The sequence below is a fragment of the Neolamprologus brichardi genome, chromosome 6 (genome assembly GCF_056152115.1).
Source record: "Neolamprologus brichardi isolate AB-2024 chromosome 6, ASM5615211v1, whole genome shotgun sequence".
NCBI classification, from domain to species: Eukaryota; Metazoa; Chordata; class Actinopteri; order Cichliformes; family Cichlidae; genus Neolamprologus; species Neolamprologus brichardi.
In genome coordinates, this window is record NC_142109.1 from 33,860,735 (window position 1) to 33,884,738 (window position 24,004).

The 24,004-nt window shown below is 42.6% G+C and overlaps 1 protein-coding gene across 1 annotated transcript; it reads right to left on the minus strand.

Annotated features, from left to right (window-relative positions):
- Nucleotides 1–4,077: 4,077 nt before the first annotated feature.
- ppp1r12c (protein phosphatase 1, regulatory subunit 12C) lies at nt 4,078–20,483 on the minus strand. The gene is made up of 20 exons (XM_087842163.1): nt 20,099–20,483; nt 18,227–18,401; nt 18,008–18,138; nt 17,568–17,686; nt 16,344–16,503; nt 16,057–16,201; nt 15,898–15,972; nt 15,745–15,818; nt 15,543–15,655; nt 15,385–15,449; nt 14,840–14,970; nt 14,674–14,761; nt 14,309–14,426; nt 11,931–12,049; nt 11,243–11,292; nt 8,313–8,352; nt 8,020–8,124; nt 7,618–7,668; nt 6,749–6,799; nt 4,078–5,263 (listed from the first exon to the last, which is right to left on the minus strand). Exons 1-20 carry the CDS (start codon nt 20,287–20,289, stop codon nt 5,177–5,179), a joined length of 2,088 nt encoding a protein of 695 aa, XP_087698289.1. The 5' UTR covers nt 20,290–20,483; the 3' UTR covers nt 4,078–5,176.
- Between the last annotated feature and the right edge of the window lie 3,521 nt (nt 20,484–24,004).

The window sequence follows — 24,004 nt, forward strand, 5'->3', positions numbered from 1 at the left end:
GCATTAAATCAAGTCTTTATATTAAGGCCAGAGCGCGTTGTGTGTGACATCTGCTTTTGCATATGCGGGCCACTTTGAGGGTTCACAAAGGAGCGCGTTTGCTGTCACATTTTATTTGTAGTGTGAACAAGCAGACAAAAAATTGGAATTGAGCATTAAGACCTGCAGTGTGAACGTAGCCATAGTGAGTTCAGTGCGTTGATGTGACATTGTCCTGAAGGATTTAGTTATTCTCAGTGGTTAAAGAAATTGCAATTATTTATTCATATTTATTAGAAATAATCCTAATTACATATCTTGCTTCCATGTTTGTGTCCTGTGTCACAAAAATACATTTTTTACTATAATACATTTATTAATGACCTGCAGAATCTCCTTATATTACATGTTCATAATTGTCACCTAAAGTCAAACTTTATGCTTTCTCCATCTTGAAAGTGATGACATACTTTAGTTTCATTTTATGAAGGCAGGTTTCTGAAAGAGAACAGGCAGATTTGGAATATAACATGCAGCGTTCTATAGATGGATACATAAAAAAATGGAAAATTACATGTATGTGCTAACTTTCTAAACACTTTGTTACATTTATGATAAATGGATTTGAAAGTAGATAAAACACATTTATGTTGGCCTTGGCTCATTAGAGTCTTTGTCTTTAAATTAACTTGTAACTTGTATGTTTCAGGTCCTGCACTCTCAAAGACTGAATGAACCAGCATTGCAGCCATGGGTCATTGTGAGCATCACAGGGAAGGTTGAAGCCGTCCACTGCACCTGTATGGCCAGAGTCGTGGAGACCTGCAGCCATGTCGCTGTTCTTCTTTTTAAAGTAGAAGCAACAGTGCATACTGGCTTTTGCCTGGTAATATGACCAAGATACAGCCAGAGGTTGGCCATAAGATAGACTTCTCCTCTTCAGCTGCCCCAAAACGGCTCTGGATCAAAACATAAACAGACCATCCGTATTGAAAGGTAAAAGGAGTCGTCCTCAAAAAAGAAAAATCCCACCTGCTACTGTGGAGGAGTTGTCACTGCTATTGGATACTTTGCTGGAGCACAGTAAAGCTGTGGGTTGTGGGAATGACCCATAATGTTTTATATAGGGGTCTAGATTTATGCCTGAAGTGCACTGCCATGTAAATAATTTGCATTTACTGAATATGTACTGACTGAGTACCACTGTTCAAAAGTTCAGTAAAGAAACAATCTAATTTTTGCCTCTTTTTTATTATAGAACATCACATCAGTTACAATGTAGAATCCATGCCATTTATAGTTTATAAAAGACAAAATGTTTACACAAAATCATGACAGCATTTACACGATATCACCCACTACTAACACTACTTAATTTACTATCAATTACTTCAATTTATCTTCTGAAAAATTACCGCTATCTATACAGCACAAGACTTAAGAATACTTAACAGCAGCAAGTTTCATTTTTCCCTGGTTTTACTACCACACTGTTCACCAAAACGGCAGCAAACCTTCACTGTCTTATCCAGAAGGGTCACCTCTTCACCCTCACATGGAAGAAGTAATCTGATTGGCATGGTGGTATGTTTGAAGCAGGTCCCTTGAGTAGCGCTGGAACCCAGTCACGATGTTTCATCCATTTCGTAGGCTGGTTTGCTGCAATAATGCCAAATAATTAGCAAGTCTATAAATAGAACGTAGTTCTGCAAAATCACTCATTAGGATGTTTTTTTTTCTAATTTGCTATGACCTCAGAGTGCATCGAAAAGAAAACTAATAGGCTATCTGGTCTTTAAGTGATGGCGTGACAAATCCTGCCTCCAGGCCTAAAGTAGTCTGCGTTTAATATGGGTTTTGTGTTGTTGTTGTTGTTGTTGTATTGACTTCTATTTAATCTCAAAAAACTCCTAAAAACAGTAAGTGATCACTGTTGGCCTCCCTCTGCTTCTATCACCACTGATCATTTGAAAGCTCAGTTTTTAAAACCTTAAGATGTAGCTACAGCCCAGCCCATGCAGCAGTATATGACTAATCCTATTCATCCTTGTGGATGGATTATCTCAGTTGTTCTCCTGGCTGAAGTTTGGTCCGTTTACAGCATCCTGCCATGAGATTACATTTGTTCCTGACCACCGAGAACACTCACGTTAACTTTTTTCGAGTGGAAAAAGTTAGTGTTTATATTATGCTAACATAGCTGTGTCGCTAGCGGTCACGTAGCACATCGTTATACACCAGCTAGGAAAACTTCAGTAACCCTACAAACGTCACTGCTGTTCAGTTTTCCGTCTTCATTTATGTTGGAAATGATATCAGAGCTGTACGTTTGAATTTGTTTCCAAAATCCCTCAGTTTGGACATGCTATATTGTATTTAGATGGAATCTAGCGAGCTAACTTCCTGCTAATTTCGTTTTCATGGATGCCTGGATGATAAACTCAATTGTTACACATGGTAGAGCAGAACGCTGATCATTTTATTACAGATGAAAGACTTTAGATAGTTTTTCAACACTCAGTGATGCCACAGTGATCGTGTGATTTATGGACCTGCAGCGGAGTTTGAGCCAAGACACGGCTAGTGATGTCAGACTTAAAAGACCAGATAAAGAGTGATATGAACATATCTATAACTTACCGGAATGAAAATGTCTGGAGCACACCAACAGATATTTGGAGATGGAAGAGAACTGGATATCAGCTCGTCTCACAACTGCTATCCAGACTAGACGCCTTCTTTTGGTAACATCCGATACATGAGCTGCCTCATGTCGCTTCCAGGTGGGGAAAGAATGAAAAGATAAACTATTTTCAACCTTATTCCCTTGCCGGTCGTGCGATCTAACTTTACAACCGACCGCACAGCAAGTACGAACCATAGCTGGTGTTATCCGCTATCGAATTTCTAGGGCCGAGGACAATAGCCTCAGTTTTATCTGATTTTAGAAGCAGAACATTTGAGGTCATCCGGGTCTTTATGTCTGCAAGAAATTCCTGCAGGTTCAGCTGTTCGGTTTCATTTACTCCTGCTCATCCTGAGCACCCTCTGCTGGACACTAGATGAACTGCAACCAAATGCTGTAAATTAGATCAGAGCGAGAACGGGCTCTCTATCGCTCTCTGGTGGACAAACAGTGTAAGGACCTCATTTCCATATCAAATAACAGATCCTCGTATTCTCTGGACTTCTTGTCGAGATTAAAAGGGGACTCTGCAGCTGTGGAACAAAAATGTCAATATTTTATTTTTATTATTATTTTTTTCATCCAATTTTAGTCTAAAGTGCTCGAATCAAAGGCAACTGGACTTCTTTTAGGTACTTGAAGACATTTCACCTCTCATCTGATGGAGTGTCCCATCCATTAACCTCTAGTGAGGCTGTAACCTTTGAGCTGATGCTGACACACCTGAACACGTCAGGACATGTTCATGAGTCTCTGCCCCGCCCTACAATCAGGTGAGTTCTGGTCACGCAGGCAGGTGATGGTGAAAACACTTAGGAATGGATCTCTCTGCTTTTATAGGCCGCTGACAGTTGGTGGTGTAGGCCTCCACCTCTGCTCTGCCGTGTTGAACCCACCTCCAAGGTAGAGCCCCCACCCGGGACCCCTCATCAGCATTTCACATTAACACTGAAGAAGCCTTTCAGATGAGTGATGAAGCATCTTCAAGCACTTATAGATCGAAAGGGAAACGGTCCCATTTTTAACTTTGTAGGTTAACGTGTAGAAAAACACGTTCCTGAGAGTCTCAGGAATTTCACTGCGTCTTTTAAGTTCAGGCATGAAGCGAGCTGCCTCCTGAACTTCTGTTGTGGTATAATTACACTTAGGAGGTCTAATTATCGTTTGAAAACAGGCGCCATGGAGGGGGTGTCTCCTGTTGTAAATCCTTAAGTGAACAATCAGGATGCTTTAGCTGAATTCTAATGATTTATGGGCAAAATCAGATCCACTGGACACGAGAGCCGTTTCAGAGTTTTGAAATATTTTTAAGAAGTTGAGAGTGAAAACTTAAATAAAATGTGCGCCTCGATGTTTTATTCACATGTAATGTGGGATTGATCTTTATCAACAAAAAACAAACAACAGATACGTCAACATTTATGCCCATACTGTATTTTATACTCAACAGTGTACACTGCCAAAGCAAAATAGAAATATTACTTACAAATGCATATCGAAAGGCACGGCATCAAAATACAATATAACATGCATTTGTTGTGGTTGGTTTTATCTTTAAAATTGAAGTAAACATTCAAAAACTGACCCATCCGGCCTTCCTGTTGGACAACGGCCGTCTGTCACATGGTGAATACTTAGCTGGGGATGGGGGGGGCTTTCACAAGCATCCAGTCAAAAATGGCAAAATAGAACTACGAGTAAAGCACAGTTAAGTTGGAGCATGCGTCCTCCGCCTCCTGAAATACCTGTGTGACATATTTTCTGTAAACGTCCCTCTGAACACGAGCTGTGCCTGACGTCCATGATTAGCACCTAAAACTCTCCTGAAGCTGCGACTACACCTTTACATCATGTCCTCAGGACGGCCGGCCCCTGAATAAATGTTTAACATGCATCCAGAGGAGCCGGGAGATGTGCGAATTTGGTCCATCTTCTACAGCAGCCAGCTAAAAACAGAAAGCATCGGCCCAAGCGTCGTCCTGAGAAACACACTGACCGCTTGAGGTTCCCCCCCCAAAAGGACATTAAAAAACAACCGGGGCTGGTTTTTGGCACGTTGACGTTATTTGTGTCTTTTTCTAGTAACCACCTGACCGGCTCTTATGCAAATCTTTCACCCCGTCTAAAAACACACTGAGCTCTCACTGTGCATGGCTTTAAGTCTCTTAATACAAAGTTTCACCAGAGCGAAGCACATTAAAATATTTAATTTCTTTTTTTAAAAAATACAACAATAAAAACTTATTTAAAAAAAAAAAAAAATGTGGGAGTGGGAAGCAGGGACATCCTGTCCGTCCACAGGAGGTGAAGTTCAGCTTGGTTTACAGTAGATCTGCCAAAACATAAAAGGCCCAAACACAGACAATAACCCTGAAAATGACGTTACTCCAGTTACTGTTGAAAGTTGTGCAGTGTGTGTCTCTTCCTCGTTTGTGTCGTCCGTGCTGGACAAAAACATACATCCTGTAATACTTGTTACGTCCATGGAGGTGAATATTTTCTGTCACAGGTTCATCTCGAGAGTTTGCTAATGACTCGAATCAGAGCGGCGTTCTCATCCTTGAGCCTCTGGTTGTCAGCTCGGAGGTCCCCGAGAACCTGCGGACACGTCAGGAGACATCGCTTTAGCCTCAACGCTCTTAGAAAGACGAACTCTGCCTTAGAGAGACAAAACACAGCTGGCCTGATGCACTTCCAATCTACAGGGCATTTCACACGTCTACTGTAGAGATTTACAGCTACTGTAAACAGATTTTTGTAGCCCGTCTTAAACCTTTCATTCTTTAATAAAGACTCAGCGAATCATTCGTTTCATTAAGCGGCAATAAGTTGTTACGTTACCTTTTTCTATCCTTCTAACCTCCTTCTTTCCCTATTGATTTATCCGGCTGCACATCTGGGCTCCTGGATTGTTTACGTGACCTTAGAAAAATCTGAATCTGTAATCTGCACCACCACAGCCGTGTCACAGTTCAGGACACGAGGGTCCTCGCCGGTCACATGAGTTCAGTCGTTACGGGAAACTGTGGAGCTCTGCAGAATTTGCTGAGACTGCACAAACACAAGCTTCGACCTCTTACGTGCCGAGGTCACAACACGCTCACAATAGCCAGCGTTACATCAGGAATAATCACGTTTACAGCCTGCAATAAAAAGGCTTCGGTCTTTACGGATAGGTTCCCTCTTCCCACGACTGTGAAGCAGAGATTTAAAGAGAATATTTCATCCATCCAGATTCTGGGAGGTATTAATGTTTGAGCTGAGGCCGGTCTGCTAGGCTTCACCCTCGCCAGCTGGAGTCACCGAACTGACCTTCTCGGACCCGTTTGCGTCTTTTGGAGCATTTTTAATGGGATTATCTAACAAATCGCATGTTTGATGACTGATATCTAGAGTTTTATCAGTGTGCTACTCGGGACTAATTAGCAGGTATCCACATCTGTCTGTTTCACACACGTGAATGCAGCTCGCCAGCTCCGCCCTGCCACCCAAAACAGGGCGGCTACTTCCATCTTCTGATGTAGGTCATTGTAAGAAATGTTTTAGTGGCGGCGACTCCTTCATCCTGCAGAAACGTGTGCGTTATCTGACATCTGCATTACAAACTGGTCTCGCCAGATCTTACAGAGCACAAGAATTCAGCTCCCACCTGCCAACGTTACTGACTACACAAGCACGCGTGCCACTCAGTAATGCAGGCAGACGCGACACATTTTGGGACAAACTTAACTGACTAAAAATACCAGCGTTTGTTTACTGGTTTTTATTTTTGTGGGGTTAAAAAAATGTTTATTTTTGTTTTCATTGAGTTCAGCTTTTCATTTACTATCCAGAGGCTCACGCCAAACTTCATACAGCAGCACAAACACATCTCAGTCTCAATAAACTGATGTATCGAAGGATTAAAAGCTTCTAGCTTTCTGGAAGCTTCTGAGGTCACGGCGTATGTCAGAATAACTGAGCTCACTGCTTTCGTTTCGATTTGTGTGTCGCAGCCATAAAGTGGTTCTGTTTGCTATTTTATTCCTATTCTGCTCTCGTTTGTCATCAGTCGGCTTTCAGCTCTGCAGTGAACATCTGTACCTTCAGCTCGTCTTCCAGTTCCCCTGCTTTCCTCTGGAGTTTCAGCTTCTCCTGTGAACAAGAGCAGCGGCACATCAAACTGGCTGAAGCAGCCGGAGCAAAAACGTTTGCTCCGCAGTGCGTGAAACCGACGTTTCGACCGGGGTTTCACACACTGCAGAGCCTGCAGAGCTGTTAATGTGCCCCCGCACTCTGACCTCATATTTGATCACAACTTTGAAGATTGCTATGAACACAGAAAATACTCAGCCCCCACACTTTCAACAGGAAATAAAGTAGTTTCATTAGCGTCCCCGTCAGTCACAAATAAGTCTCACTTTAGGAGGGGACAGAAACTGAAAGGTCTCACACTTCAGATGCTTCGGTATCTGAGCACTCAGGAAATGTTCATCTTGACAGAAATAAACAGAAAAGGCTGCCAGCATGAAGAGAAGTGAGTGAGTGGAGAACCTTTCCTGAAGACTCCTTAAAGATATTTTGTAGATGTATCTACAGGAGTCTTGGGTGGCTCGAGACTTTTGCACAGCACTGTATGTGGCGAGCCTGCATATCTAGACTGACAACATCTAGGAGCCGGATGTGATGTGCCAAGACATGCAGCTTGATGATTTTGTTCCCTGTTGAAAGCTCAAAGCTCTTCTAAAACATTCTGTAAACACAGACCGGAGGCGCTCTTCCTATTTTGCACCTTTTGTGTTTTATTATCCTTTGTTACTGCACCATGTCCACTTTTGTTACGCTCGATTTAATGAATTTAATTTTTTAAGCTTCTGATGGTGTGAATTCTTGAAAAAGATTTTAATCTCAGGGGATTTTCCCAGCTAAAAAAAAAAAACCAGCCAACCGCAAACAAGCAAAAAACAACTTACATATCTCTCCAGCTCCAGCAGGGCCGGCCGGTCTGTGCTGCTCTCCTGACTCTGCCACACACAGAAATGATGATCATTTTATTCAGGTGCACGGATGTAATGTGAGAGCTGAGAATATATTACGATGATGACAAACTAACAAAATAAAATATTGCTCTCTTAGCTCGATGTTTTACTCTTGGGCTCTAGAATAGCTTTGCATGATTCACAGTTCAAATAATCTTCATCTTATATTCTGGATGTTCCTGTCATGTAGAGCATCGGCGTCTCGCTGTGACCTTGAGGCCTACTTCTGGTTTCCTCTGCTTACTTTGGCTGACACAACGTCAAAGCCCAGCGAGCACGTCCCTGTTTTTAAATAACGCCTCACACGCTGCTTAAATGTCAGAGGCATCAGCAAACCTGTCGGAGTCTCTCCAGCTCCACTTTGTTTTGGCTGAGCTGCAGCTCCATCTCCTGCAGCTTCTCCTTCAGAGACACATTCTCCTGCAGAATCTTGAAGTACAGCTGGAGGGAAACACAACACATTAGTGAAGGATTTGCAAGAAAATAAAAGTGTGTGTGTTTGTTTCAGGTGACCAGGTGGAAACAGTTGGTTGAGGTTTCAGTCTGTGGTCCTGGATTTAGTGAGCTACATCTCAGTTTCAGCCTTGAGGCGGGTTATCTGGTGTGTGTGGTGAAGGTCGGGTACGTACCGGTCTATAATCAGTAGATGCATCTGACAGCTGACTCCCACTGCAGAGACACATAAGAGAGATTCCTCCATGATATCAAAACACATCACAAATTGTATGGACCTTGTTCTCTGAATGCAGGAATACAATCGAGTAAATCAGAGGAGAAACCAAAGAAAGAAAGAGGCAAGTCTTAGATGGTCTGGACACGTGCAGAGGAAGGAGAGTGGATGTAGAGGCAAAGATGGCGCTGCGAAGCAAGAGAAGCAAACCAAAGAGAAGATTCGTGGAAGCGAAGGAGGACAGAGGAGAAGCCAAGTGAACGGACCAGATGATCACTCCAAAAGGGAGCCGCCGAACGAAGGAGAAAGCAGAGTTTTGCGACACTGCTGCACTCATGATTTGTGCCTTTCAGTGAATTTGTCTGTTTTTTAAATGGTTAGTCATGCAGATGGCCGCCCCTCCCTGAGCCTGGTTCTGCTGGAGGTTTCTTCCTGTTAAAAGGGAGTTTTTCCTTCCCACTGTCGCCAAAGTGCTTGCTCATAGGGGGTCATATGATTGTTGGGCTTTTCTCTGTATCTATGAAGCGCCTTGAGGCGACATTTGTTGTGATTTGGCGCTATATAAATAAAATTGAATTGAATTGAATTGAATTAATAAACAGTGCTGGTTACGTGATGTGATCGTTTCTCAGGACAAGCCAGACAAGGTTTAAAGTAGGGCTGGGCGATATGGCCTAAAATTCATATCCCGATATAATTTGAAGCATGTGTGGTAACGATATATATAGCGATATATTCTTTTCTTCTGTGTAACATATTTTCCACACTATAAGGCACACTTAAAATCCTTTATTTTTCTCAAAAATTGAGAGTGTGCCTTATGTATGAATTCTGGTTGTGCTTACTGACCTCGAAACGATTTTGGCTGCAGAAATCTGTTAAAAATGTTTTAGTACAACTTTGGTAAGCCGCACTGCTTGATGGATTGTCAGAGCATTACGGCTGCCGTAGTGAGGAGCTTCGCGGAGTAATCTGGGTCCAAAACTCCGTCTGATTCAGGTCCCAAAGTCAAACGAACAGAGTTAAAAACGGTCTAAATTCTTTCATCTATAATAAAATCATCAGCGTTGCTGCTTTACCAGGTGTAACAATTAAGTTTAACATCCAGGCATCCATGAAAACAGAATTTATTAAATTTAACGGAGTTAGAAGTTAGCAGGAAGTTAGCTCGCTAGTTTCCACCTAAACATGACATACCATGTTCTGACTGAGAGATTTTTTAAACTAATTCAAACGTACAGCTCTGCTATCACTTCCAACATAAACGAAGACAGAAAACTAAACAGCAGTGGCGTTTGCAGGGTTACTTAAGTTGGACTACCTGGTATATAATGTTGTGCTACGTGATTGCTAGCGACACAGCTATGTTAGCATAACATTAGCACAGTGAAGCTGGAGGGTGAACGCCAACTTTTTTTCCACTCGATAAAAGTTAACGTGAGGGATTCTGGTGGTCAGCAACAAATGCAATCGCATAGCAGGATGCTATACACGGGCCAAACTTCAGTCAGGAGAACAAAAGAGATCATTCATCCACAATACGAGGTTAGTTATTAATATACTGCAACAACATGGGAATAGAACAGCTGCGAGAGAATTCAACATTAATGAATCAATGTTACGGAAGTGGAAGAAGCGCAGTTTTTGGCTTTCCCCATATTTCAAAAGTGCTTCATCTCTTTGCTATGACTGTCGGCATAATTTGCAGATGATAATGGTTGTAGCCGCTGCGATGCTTTCGACCAAAACAGGCGCAGCTTGATGACATCATCAACATGCGCTATCGCGATAGAGCGGTATAGTCAAAATCTCTATCGTTGGCCAAATTTATCGTTTATATCGCCCACCCCTAGTTTAAAGACCGCTCCCCTAACAACAGGTTCTATGGCATGTCTGATATCACTAAAATATGAAAAAAAAAACCCCACAAATAAACAAGCAATAAAAAATTATTTTCCATCTGCTTTCCTACAAAGGTGTGCGTCGGTAACCTTCCCTATCAAAAGAGCCATTTTTGCTCCTCCTACCAAACAACGGGAGGAAAAAAGCAGCGCACACGGTGACGGGCGACCAATCATCAAAAAGGGAAAAGAAGCAGAACCAGCACAAAAGTCAGGGGAATAAAATGACAAAAGCAGGAAAATGACAGCTTTGTGTTAAATTTCTAAGATCTGACCTTAATATTTATACGCTCTAATCATTTACTCATATTCAGAGCAAGATGCAGATCAACAAGATTGTAAGAACAACAAAAAAAGGACAAAAAAGGGTAAAGAAAAGGATGCACATGCACTTCAAATATTAATCTGCTAATTTTAGCGTTTGTTAAAGAGGCAGCGGTGAGGACTTTATTTCAGGTAAGGCTCACTTGACAATCCTGCTGGTTGTGTCACATCACAGTGGCGTAATTTCTTTTATCTCATTTATAATTATTTAGGCGCAGCATCGAGGAATGTGTCGCACCGGGCGAATTATTCCCTCCCGCCTGAAACAGGCGCTGCTGTAAAACTAATGAGTCTAGAAAAGATCGTATTCTCTCTGCTTAATCCTCCTCCTAAATGACGTCCATCATTTAATCTTGTTCACATGGAACAAATCTACTCCTGGACGGGTGTGAACACGTTGTTTGGAGAACCAAAACATTTCAGGATCTCACCAAATCATCAACAATTCAAACCAGCAGAAATGCCACAGTCAGAGAATACAGCTACATGGTTTAGGGCAGCTGACTCATTGCATCTGAAATGCAGACATTTATTTCAGACATCAGGATCAAAAGGGACAAAAATATAGAGATGCATGAAATAAATGTACAGAAAACAAATTATTTCATTTGCACGTGTGTGAAATAAATGAAATGCATGACACACAAGAATGAATGAGACTCACAGGGTTGTGCTGTTACTGGTTTTATCATCTGGATGAAGGTTGTCCTCGTTCTGAAAAACAACATATCCACACAGTTAAGACTCAAATATCCATCGTTTCATATAAATGAGATTTGAATGCAAACATTCACACTTTACAGCAGCAGGATGTTTATTTCTTTTATTAAAAACAGTCTGCTTCCCCGAAGCTGCTGTTTCTGACACAACAGGAAGTAGCCCAGATGTGCTCTCATGACTCGAGGCAGCTGCCTCATTCGCTCACTGAACTACCTGCTTTAAACCTTATCAGCTCGCTTGGTCGTCGCAGTTATCTTGAGCTACCGAGCTGCAGGTTGTCGATGCTCTAATACACGATCTATCACTATCACACAGTCTCCTCTATTTAAGCGTCTCTGAGCTTTTGTGCTGGAATATCTTGTCTTCAAGACACTCAGGATGGGGCGCAAAGTGCCAGGTTATATAAGTCAACAGGTGGCCGGCCGAAGCGCCACAAAGACCGTGGCGCACACCTGACGATGTGACGTCAAACTCACATGATGTCTACAGTACAGGATCTAAAATGGCTTTGCTCACTGTTTGTTTATGTCTTGAGTTACACAATGACTCATAAGGTTGCCCTCTCACCAACTTCAGTGCTGTGGAAAACAGGAAGGAAGATTGGGAAATTACTTCATCTGCACCGCTCTCACCTCTTCTCCCAGCTGAACGACGCCGGTGGAGCGTCTTTCCCTCCTCGTTTTCCGCCTGTCCTTTGCTTGCAGACGCTTGTCTCCCTCCGGCTCTTCCTGCTTCACCTGTGGGTCTGTGTCTGCAACACAAAGAGGTCAACAGAAAACGCTCGTGAGGCGTGTGGAGTTTAGGCAGAGGCATCGCAGTGATGCATAAACGTAGATTCGCTTCCTAATGAAACTTGGCGCCATAGCCGCCTTATCTTTGCCTCCTGGCTTCATCTCAGATCACTGCACGTCGAGGCTTGTGAGGAATGAGTTCAGACAACACAAACTGCTGGTTTGAGCTTTGAACTGAATGTTCTTGCAACTTAACTTTAAAAACTGATTTTGCTTCATCATATCAGATGGTGAACTGCACCAAAACCCCCCCACAAAACACGGGTGGAGCGTGCTGAGTGATAAAAGTACGATAAATAGGTCAGATGGTTTCTACCGCAGCTCAATGAGTTTGAGTATGCAGTAGCCGCCCTATCTACCCATAGAAACACAGCACAAGCAGCACTAGCCTTCGCAGTATGTGAGAAACCATCATTTCCTTTAAGACGCTGCCCTTAAGAGCACTCCACCCAAAAGCTGCCTCATATGTCACTTATATTGTGGGAGTCTTACTGTAAACAGAGGCGATGTAAGACCAGCCACATAAACAGCAAACGCGTATGGTGGGTTTCGCCATGCTCAGGTAGTTTCCAAGTATTTCACTTTGAGTTTTTTAAGGAGTCTTTAAATATTTTAAAGATATTTTAACCAATAAATCAGGACTCAGTGGTGGGACTGCTGAGTCTGGCTGATTTTCCCTGTAACTCGTTGTGTTCGGTGCACCTCTGTGCTGCTTGTTGTCCTAAATGAACCCTCCCTGGAAACCCTGTAACATATGGTGCAAGCTACACCCTCCCACAGGCTCCAACCTGACCCACTGGATGGCCTTTGAAAAATGTGAAAATTGAAAATAAGGACACAAATGTTAGACTAACTGTATTTTTGCCATTACTTTTATTAACTATTGTTACTATTAAATTAAACTGAGAAGCTCCTGCTGTTTTGTTGTTGTTTGTCTGGTCCGTGGGTACAAACAAACAAACATTTTCTGTTAGTTAAAACTATTTTTGTTGTGTTGGTTTTATTGTAAACAGGATAAATTCTGAGTATTGAGACTTTTTCCTGCAACTTGTAGCACACAGTGCCCACGCTGATGGGGTTCTTTTATTTCCTGCAACACCATTTCTTTACTATGTGTATAAAATGAAATGCAATTTTGCAATTAAATGTGTAACTAAACCTCTTAACACTAAAAGAAGATGACACGAGTTGCAGATGTTTGTATGCAGTAGCTTTACTGATATGACCTACTTAAGTTCAAACTAGGGTCATACGTGGCCTGTGGTCTAACATTAGTTTTACACCCATAACCGAACAGTCGTAGCTGGACTTCTGACCTGATTTTCAGTTTTTCTCAGACTCATATTCATCTTTGACTACAGACCGCATATTAAAGATGGACACACCCACCGTGATGTCACAGCTGTGAAGTCGCGAGCCTGGCATTTTGAATCTGGGTGTGATCATGGAGAGATATATCTGACCGTGCCGTACATGCAGGTGCAGAGAACAGACATCCCACTCCAGAATCCGGGCTATCAGTTGCTTCACCTGCATAGCACGCATACCTGAATGTTTAAACAATCCTGAGGAGGGACGCCGGCAGGAAAGCAGCAGTTAGAAAAAGACTAATGCTGAAAAGTCAGCAAGATTCTTACATTTGAAATGACAAGTTAACAGCTGTTCTTACACTTTGGGTATTAAATATTCATATGATGATTCTACGTTTAAGTTTTAAAGGTTAACTGATCTGACGGATTAGATGCAATGACAGTATCTGCTGAAAAAGAGGAAGCGAAAGCACTGCCAGAAATATTCAGACAGGGCGAGCAGACACAAGTCGGACTCACTGAGAAACTTGTGACTGACCCAATAAAGTCGTCTATGTCAAAGTTTACAGAAGTAAAGCGATAAATGGTTTCATGTTCCCCATACGCTTTCATACAACGTGGCTTCTTTTTACAACCAAATGAGGCGCCCCCTGTTGGCGATTCGTAAAAACACAGGATTAAGTCACGTCCCCTTTCAGGCTGTATACACACCAGCTCAGTTTCAACAGAACCTGGAAGATAATTCTGACATTGCTGATCGCAGATGTGCGGCGCTTCTTTGGTTTAATTCCTTTTTAAACTTTGGTGCTACACACACACAGACACACAACAATAACTTTTATGGTGAAAATTATGAAATTCTTCTGAATTTATCCAGTTTTTGGGTTCTTAGCTGTCTGTGTCACTCACCTCTTTCTGCAGTCGTGATGGTAACGAGGGGGCTGACCGGCTGGATGGTTCGAGGTGAAGAATCGCCAGATTTAGCCACACACTTCTCAGCTTCTTTGAGGTCCGTTAGAGTCACACCCTGCATGCACAGAGCACAAACAAAACCGCCAAGAGGAATTAAAAACATTGCAGCACACTGCTGCTAACTCAGCACTGGTGCAGCAGTGTGCTGCTCTTAAAATCATCCTAGTAAATTATTCACTCTTCCCCAAACTGTGTTCAAATGTTTAATTATCACGAACGTCTGCACGCTTTTTATAGGGACTGTTAACAAAAAATAACAAAAAACTGAATAGCATGTACTGAATCTGGATAAGAAGTATTACCTGTGTGGGCCGGCGAGTCTGCCGCAACAGCTTAGAGCGAGCTTTCCTCTGAGACTCGGACTCTTCGTCTCTCGCTGGAGCCTGGAATCTAAACACACAAACGACTTCCCTCATCAGACATTTTCCAAAGCATTTTCACTGTTAGTAAAGTGTTTGTTTCTCTTACTTGCGCCTATCAGCGTTGGGAGCGTTGGGACTATCTGCGGCGGCGTCCTTCGTCTGAGGGGTGGGTTGTACCCTGGCAGTGCGGCTCGCCTTGTCCTGCTCCTTCTCCTCCTCTTGTTTATCTGTTGGTGTCTGGATCACATAGGAGATTATATGTCACCATTTCAGAATCAGATTTATGACCCGAGTGAAAAAATAAAAAATGCTAATATCAGCATGTGTTGAAATGCATTCTTTGTTTTTTTACTTGGCATGATTATCCTTCATTGGGAGGGAGGGGGGGGGGGGGGGGGTGAACCCAGCCTCAGGTATGAATCAGACAAACTGCATTTTTTTGCACCCCAGCCTTGCATGCTGCTGCTTGCTCAGCACAAGCTTCAGCTTTGAATAAGTAGTTTCAATAAACTAGTTTTTGGCTCATCTAAAAGCAGTAGCACAACTCTTTACTGCAACATGTTTTATCATATCTGATCACATGCGCTACACACCATTACCTAACACCCGCTGATAATGAAACATCCTGTACGATAAACTCAGGTTTTTTACCTTGTCGGCCGGAGTGACAGCAGACGTCGCACTCTCTGTATCGGGACTGGAGACGGTTGAGCTTTCTGCACAAAAACAGGAATCGGCATCATTCACAACAATCAGCACACTGATGCTGATTTACAGAGCATGCAGTACTCATGACCGGGGAGGTTTACCGGGGCTGCTCTCTTTCTCCTCGCTCAGGTCCAAGCCTCCTGAAATGCCCCGCTCTTTAGACTGGTCTTGTAAAGTCATCTTTTCTCTGCTGCTCATCCTGCACACCGAGCTCCTGCAGAGATCACATGGCAACTTGTAACTTTTGCTTTGAAACGAAAGAATTTTTATTTAATTCTGGATAAGAAACAGATGATTATTAACCTCCGCCGCTTGTTTTGTGCGTTCGTAGCGTTGGACCCCAGTTGCCTGTCCAATACTGACCTCTCATTAAGCCACTATGAAAGAAAAAGAGAGGCACAATCAAGAAACTACTAGATTACATAAATGCACAATATGAGGTAAAGACAACCTTACATTGGCTTGTTTTTGAGATAATTCGTCCAGGAGCTCTGAAACGCTTTCATCAGCAACATCAAATGGGGTCTGACCCTAAAAGTATTCAAGCAAACTGTTAAAGAGGCTGAATAGATGAATTCAATGCAGGAAGATAAGTTTTCTTTATCCGGGACTCACCCCTTTGCTGCGAGCTTCCATATTGCACAGCTGTTCAGCCAGGATGCGACAGGCCTCCCCCTGACCCCAGTGAGCTGCAGCATGGAGGGGTGTCCAGCCATCAAAGTCCACAGCTGACACATCCAGCCCGCACTGACAGAGTATCCTGGAACAGCAAAGGTAGATATAAAGTCAAACTACTGAATAGAAGAAGAGCACAGTCCAGACAAACATCTGCACTCACTTAAAATCTGATTTTTAAGCTTAATGTCAAAGAGTCTACAACACAATAAGTCAGAAATGTTTACTTCAGGGCCTCGAGGTAGCCTTTGGCTGCAGCCACGTGCAGCGGGGTGGCTCCAGTCTTTGGGTGTCGCACGTCAGCAGGCAGGCCCTCAGTCAGCCACGTGCGGGCGTCTGCCATGATTTGTTCCTCCTCCAGACGTTTAGCTGACTCCACGTCCACACCTGCACAGACACATAATGTCAAATTAACGTGTTTCCTGTTTTTTTTATGAATTTCTGTCTAAAGATTGGAGGACTTGTCATCCTAGCGTCTTAGCTCTAAAGCTAAATCCTCAAGTGTCCAGCCTATAACTTTGAAATTAAGTCCCATTACCATCTAGGATGTACGCCATCCGCATACATGCATCACACATGAACAAAAAAGGCAACCACTGAGAAACAAAGTTTCCATTTTTTTCACATTTTAGCCAGCACCACTAACAGAAACATGTATGGGCCATAACTGGGCCTCAAGTTCGAATGCAGTTGCAGCTGTTAAAGTTGCATTGATGAGAAATGAGTTGATTAAAGTTTCAGACACACAAACATACAAGTCACCCTCCAATAAAAAGCACAAATCATAACCATTCAACGTCCGCCTTTAAAAGGTGCCACTTTGTACTGTGAAACTCAGCTTCCAGCACTCCTGCTACATGCGGAGCTCTCCCAGGAAAGAAACATCACTGGATCTCCTCCGCTTTGCTAAATAAAAACATTTTAACTTTAGCTTCACTTTGCAGAGCCGAATTTGGTGACTGGGGAAGATGGAGCGTGATGAAAATCATGCTCAGCACTGCACTTCAGATCTTTTGTGGGAAATGTTCTCCCTCTGAGAGTTTCAGAAGAACTAATGTTGTAAGTGTGATAGTAGTGGATGAATTAATAATGTCAGGAGAGCTTCTGGTTGCGCTCCTGACCTGATGCACCGACTTATTTTTTCTGTTTGGTTTGGATTGTAGCTGCAGAAACAACATCTGTGACCAGCAACATTCATTAACATGAAGATGAGGTCATCTCCAGCCCGTTGATGGAGATGACCTTAGTTGTCAACATGGTACTACTAGTACATAAACTGTCACAAAACGTATGCAGCACATGCCACGCAAAATCCTGATCACAAAGCTCACTAATGGCACCTGCTGCATGCACGTGACCGTGTCTCACACCGTTTGGATGCAAAAGGAACAGCTCCAGAACTTTGATTGCACAAAGAAACGCCTTCCAACTACACACAGAAAAAGACTTACCGCGTCTCCGAGTGTAACTCTGAAGTAGGGACTCAGTGGTTTCATCCAGAGCAATGTCCGCAGGAACATCACCATCACAGTTCACAGCAGTGAGAGAAGCGCCTTCCTGCAGGAGGAACCTGACAAAACAAACATGGAGGTAGAGACGATTCATTTAACCTCAGAAGGCCAACACAATGACCTTTAAACAGACGACTTCTGGTCATGTTATCGGTGTTTGTGGCGCATGCACATTGGAACAAAACCATTAGTCACTGAAATGATAAAATGGAAAAAAGTTTTCTTTCTCTAAATGTGAGCTGTGTGTGTGCTGGCACAGCCCACTCATGCTTTATCTGCCAAACATGATAACAATGTTTGTATTGTTGACTGCAGAAAGACTGGCACTGAAGCTACACACACACAGAAGCAAAGCTGCTGTGTTCTGCTATTGTACACACTCTGTGATGTCAGCGTGGCCGCAGGAGGCAGCAACATGTAGCGCCGTCCATCCCTCATTGTCAACCTGGTTCACACTGGCACCCTGCTCCAAAAGGAAGGTCACCATTTCTATGCTGCCGTCTATGCAGGCCTGTGTCAAAGGAAAAAAAAAAAATTACGAAACTGCACAATTTTTTATTCACGAGCCAATAAAACCTCAGGGGGAGAAACTGCTTCACCTGGTGTAGAGCAGTGATCCCGTCTGCATTGGAGCAGTTAATAATTGCTGCTGTATCCTCGCCATTCCTTCTTTTAGTCTGTTTGGCCTCCTCCAAAATCACCTTGGCCTCCTCCGTGTCTCCGCTGGCACAGGCTGCGAGAAACTCAGCAGCAATGTCAAATTTCACCTTTTTCCTGAAAACGGAGGACACAGGCAGCTGCATGAATTCACTGTTCAGCTCTTATACACACCATACACACCAAACTCACAATGAAATACACGCTGTAAGGGAAACTATGATCGTTTCAAGTAAACCGAAATGTGTAGGTGCAAACTGAAAAATGAACAGTTACATGAATGTAACTGAACACTGCAACAAAAGAGACCTCAACAACTGAGCTAGGTGGTGTAAACACAGTGCACTGATCAACAAAAGGACACCACCTCTGTGAAACAAAATGTAGTGGGTGTTGATTGTACCAAGCTTTCTCATCAGGCCAAAATAAACTGTAAACTGTGCTGCTACTGTTATGGATTTGTGACTGGCTATATAAGCCATACGCAGCAACTTAAAACTGATGGCTTGTTGGGCCGATGCAGCCGGGAGGTTTTTGATTTTTTACAATTTTACGATCTACAAGAACTAAAAGAGTTGATTGAATGACAAGGTATGTCATAATAAATGTGCAGAAGGGGCGAATATAGTGAAATTAATGAATACAAGTCAGTTTTATACTTTCAGGACCCGCGCAAACCCTGAGAGACCCTACAACTTATCCCTCACATCCTTGTAAGACTAACAGAGAAATACCCACTGAAAAACTTTCACAAGATTTCCTGGGGACTATTTTCAGGTGCGGATGAATAAAGTTATTGTCTGTATAGGCTTTTAGTCATCCAGATCAGGGTCATCTAAGGAGCTTGGAAAGAAAAGCGACTGGACTTCTTAAAGTTTCTTGAGAACGTTTCATCCCTCGTCCGACGAGTGTCTTCAGTTCTACAACACACAGCTGTAGGTCAAAACTGTGACACCTGATGGAGATAAATAATCCTTTCTGATCTTGAATCACCACTAAATCATTAACTGATGGGAAACGCTGCAACTTGGGATGTGTTTTGTCTTACTACTTTATTTCATCTACGGTCTCTGGTATGTATTGCAGTATTTTACAAATCTAATAATGTTATATCAGAAACATTGTAACTAAACATCCTCCCCAAATTTCTGCGCCAAACTTTTGATCCTTTTTCTCCAGGATCTTTTGACAATGGCAACACATTTGTATTATATCAGCCTCAATTTGTTAAACAAATGTGCCTTCAATAAATGGCAAAGGCCTTTTTGTGTCTGTCATCATAAATACTGACCTTTGTTTCCATCGTCAATATTCATAATGTTGCATCATCTCAGACGGACAACTAGGCAATAACTACTCAAATACTATGATTAGCATTAGGTTCTTTAACTTGAAACTGGCTGATTAAAGGTCGTCTGGATAAAAACAACCACTGCAAATCGTATAAGTTTTAGCAGGCTGGAAAAAAACGAAAGGAATTATGATATATGCGCTTTAAAATAGGAGATTTTAGACCATCTCAGACCAGCAGTGGTGGGACTGATGGAAATAAAAACCTTCACCTAAGACACTTGGCTAGCTAGCTACCGCTCACTGCAAATTCCGGCCTCTGAAAGTATGCACGGCAACAAATAAACATTAAAATATTAAATAAAGGACTGTAGAGCGGGCGTGTTTTCTGCTGTGGTGTGATTCTATTATTTAGCCCATCTACAGCCCAAACCCCCGCACAGCATTCCTCCCTCAGCCTATCGTCAGATGTTGGAGCTAAGCTAGCAGGCTGTTAGCCGGTTTGACAGGAGATGTTTCCTGACCGTCGCCTCTCGTCTCCTCCCCCGAGTAGCGGCTGGTCCTTCGGCGGGTCGTCGAGCTCGGCCTCGGGCTCCCCTCCTCCGTTCCCGGCATCGCCCTGCCGCCTCAGCCTGGGCACATCTGAGGCTCTGTCGGTGGAGGAGCCGGCCCAGCGCTTCAGCTGCTCCCGCCGCTTGGTCCTCGCGTCTCCCATTTATGCGTCCGCGGAGGACCGTGTTTTTAAAAATAAAACACACACAGAGGCAACAGCGGCGGACACTCCCTCCATGTGTATGCTTTCACTTCCTGGTTCTCTAGCTCCGGGCTCCGTTCTGTGTAGTAGAAAGAGCCTTGGCTCGTGCCCGCGGGCACAAGGAACGCGCAGAGCTGTGCAGGCCTGCCCCCGTGACGTCACCACCGCTGGTTTCGTTTGCAGCAGGCCCTGGAAAGGAAATACAGAAATAGTCTAATGCTTGGGTACTGTGCATAGCTGCTGCTGCACTTCCTGACATTGTGCTTTCTCATAGTCCGTTTTAGCCTAATGCTTACTTAACAGTGAGAGGACAAATACTAGAAGCGCTAGAAACACTATGCACGTCACAATTCACACCATCTCAGTTCTATTTAAAAAGCACCAGTTTGTAAAAAGCCACCTCAAAACACTCATTCCAGCAATGTTAGGACCCAATCAGCCATCCCCTATGAGCAAGCACTCTGTGATGATCGGAAGGAAAAAGTCTCTTTTAACAGGAAGAGACCTTTCGTATAACCAGGCTCAAAAAGGAGTTCATAGAGACAAAAACACAAGAACAAAATACAGAAATTACATACAAACACAGAGGAAGTAAAAAGAGGTGAGTGGAGAAGAAATAGAAATCTTAGCTAGCCCCCCCCAACTATGAGCTTTATGTAAAGATTTAAGCCTGATTTTAAATTAGAGAGGGTGCCCTGAATTCAAACTGGGACCACAGTAGAGGGGTCTGATAGCTGAAGGCTCTGCATTTTACGCTCTCTACTTTTAGAAACTCTAGAAACCAGAAGTAAGCCTACACTTTGAAAAGTGAAGGCAAGGCAAGGCAAGTTTATTTATATAGCACAATTCAACAACAAGGTGATTCAAAGTGCTTTACAGAGACATTAAAAAACAAAAAACAAATAAAAAGCATGATTTAAAATTGATTTTAAAAAAAAACAGTAGATTAAAATCAGAACAGTAGATAAAATCAGTAGTTAAAATGTAAGTTTTGAAATTTAAACTTAAAAGTGTGGATTTGGTGTTTTATTCAAATACAGCTGAGAACAGGTGAGTCTTCAACCTGGATTTAAATAAACCGAGTGTTTCAGCTGATCTGAGGCTTTCTGGGATTTTGTTCCAGATATATGGTGCATAAAAGCTGAATGCAGCTTCTCCGTGTCTGGTTCTGACTCTGGGAACTGATAAAAAACCGGATCCAGATGACCTGAAGGATCTGGAAGATTCATACTGGGTCGGGAGGTCACTGATTTTGGTCCTAAACCATTCAGAGCTTTATAGACCAGCATCAGAACTTTAAAGTCTATCCTTTGACGGACAGGCAGCCAGTGTAAAGACCTCAGAGCTGAACTGATGTGGTCCACTTTTTTGGTTTTATTGAGCAGCAGAGTTCTGAATGAGCTGTAGTTGTCTGACTGATTTTTTAGGTAGACCTGTAAAGATGCTGTTACAGTAATCAAGCCTACTAAAGATGAATGCATGGACTAGTTGAGACATCAGATCTTTTATCCTTTTATCCTTGAAATATTCTTGAGGTGATAGTAAGCTGATTTTGTTATTGTCTTAATGTGTTTTTCTAAGTTTAGGTCTGCATCCATCACTACACCCAAATTTCTCGCCCGGTTTGTGGTTTTTAGGTGTATAGATTGAAGTTCTCTGGTGACCTGTAATTGTTTTTCTTTGGCACCAAAGACTATTACTTCAGTTTTATTTTTGTTTAGCTGGAGAAAATTGTGGCACAACCAGTCATTAATTTCCTCAATGCATTTACCAAGAGCCTTTACATGGCCTCGGTCTCCTGGTGACATTGTGATATATATTTGTGTGTCATCTGCATAGCTATGATAGTTTATTTTGTTGTTCTTTATAAATCTGTGCCAGTGGGAGCATGTAAATGTTAAACAGAAGGGGTCCCAAGATGGAACCTTGGGGAACTCCACATGTGATACTTGTCTGCTCAGATGTGAAGTTACCTATTGTTACAAAGTATTTCCTGTTTTCTAAGTATGTTTTGAACCAGTTTAGTACAGTTCCTGAAAGACCTGCCCAGTTCTCCAGTCGTTTGACTAATATGTTGTGGTCAACTGTATCAAATGCTGCACTGAGATCCAGTAAAACTAAGATTGACATTTTTCCACTGTCTGTATTCAGACATATGTCATTAAACACTTTGGTCAGAGCAGTTTCAGTGCTGTGGTTCTGTCTAAAACCTGACTGGAAGGCATCATAGCAGTTATTCTGTTTTAAGAAGTAATTGAGCTGTTGAGAAACTGCTTTTTCAATGATCTTGGGAGATTTGAGATTGGCCAGTAGTTGTTCATTTGTGTCTTGTCAAGATGTCCTAATTCAGTATAGGTTTAATTACAGCAGTTTTTAGTGGTTCTGGAAACACACCTGACATTAAATAAAAGTTGGCGATCTGTAACAGGTCTGACTCCAAAGTCTTTGAGACCTTTTTGAAAAAAACTTGTTGGCAGGACATCTAAACAGCAAGAGGAGGAGTTCAGTTGACCTAAGATGTCCTCCAGGTCTTTGCTGTTAATAGGGTGAAACTGTTTGATGGTGTTTAAACAGTTTTTCGGTGGACACAGTACATATCCTGAATCTGCTGTTGATGTACCAATTGCTTGTCGAATCTTTTGGATTTTTTTCTGTGAAGAATTTGGCAAAGTCATTGCAGGCCATGGTCGAATGAAGTTCAGCTGCCACTGACACAGGAGGGTTTGTTAGCCTGTCAACTGTAGAAAATAAGACCCGAGCGTTATGTCTGTTTTTGGTGATGATGTCAGAGAAGTAGGACCTCCTTGCACTCCTCAGTTGTAAATTATAATTGTGAAGTTTCTCTTTATAGATGTCATAATGAACCTGGAGGTTTGTTTTTCTCCATCTGCGCTCAGCTTTCCTACACTCTCTTTTTTCGTTTTTCACCAGTGTGGAGTTTCTCCATGGAGACTTTTTCCTTCCAGAGATAACCTTCACCTTAATGGGAGCAATAGTGTTCATTACATTTAACATTTTAGCATTGAAACTATTGACTAGCTCATTAACTGACCCTCTGGACAGGTCAGGTGTTAAGGGGAAGACCTGGTTAAAGATATCACTACTGTTTTCAGTTATAGAACGGTTTGTGATCACTGCTGTTGATATATTTGTGTGGGCTGAAATTTTACTTTCAAAGAAAACACAGTAATGATCAGACAGGCCCACATCAGACACAGTAACCTCTGAAATGCTCAGGCCCTTGGAGATCAGTAGGTCAAGAGTGTGTCCTCTATTATGTGTGGCCTCTGTTACATGCTGAGTCAACCCAAAGTTGCTCAGAGTGTTACTCAGGTCTTTAGTCCCTTTGTCCTGAGCAGTGTTGGGACTAACGCGTTATTAAGTAACGCGTTACAGTAACTACGTTATTATTGTGGTAACGAGCACGGTAACTAGTTATTATGCCAAAATCAGGAACGCGTTAGTCGTTACTGGGATTTAGATAGGCTCGTTATTCGTTACTTAGTGTGGTGGCTATCGCGGAGCTTCCACAGATTCTGTAACATTAGCAAGTGTTGGAGGCAGCAGGTGTCTGCTGTCAAGTTACTGGACACGTGGTATTTGCACAACACTTTTGAGTCCGCAGCTTCGGTGTTTTAAGGCTGTTTCGGTAATGTCGTTATTTAATAAGTTAAAT

Coding starts and splice junctions, on each gene's coding strand:
- ppp1r12c (XM_087842163.1), bottom strand. CDS start 20,289: ATGGGAGACGCGAGGACCAAGCGGCGGGAGCAGCTGAAGCGCTGGGCC. Junction 14,762..14,839: donor CCCAACGCTGATAGGCGCAA/GTAAGAGAAACA, acceptor TTGTGTGTTTAG/ATTCCAGGCTCCAGCGAGAG. Junction 14,427..14,673: donor AGACTCGCCGGCCCACACAG/GTAATACTTCTT, acceptor CTGTGCATGCAG/GGTGTGACTCTAACGGACCT.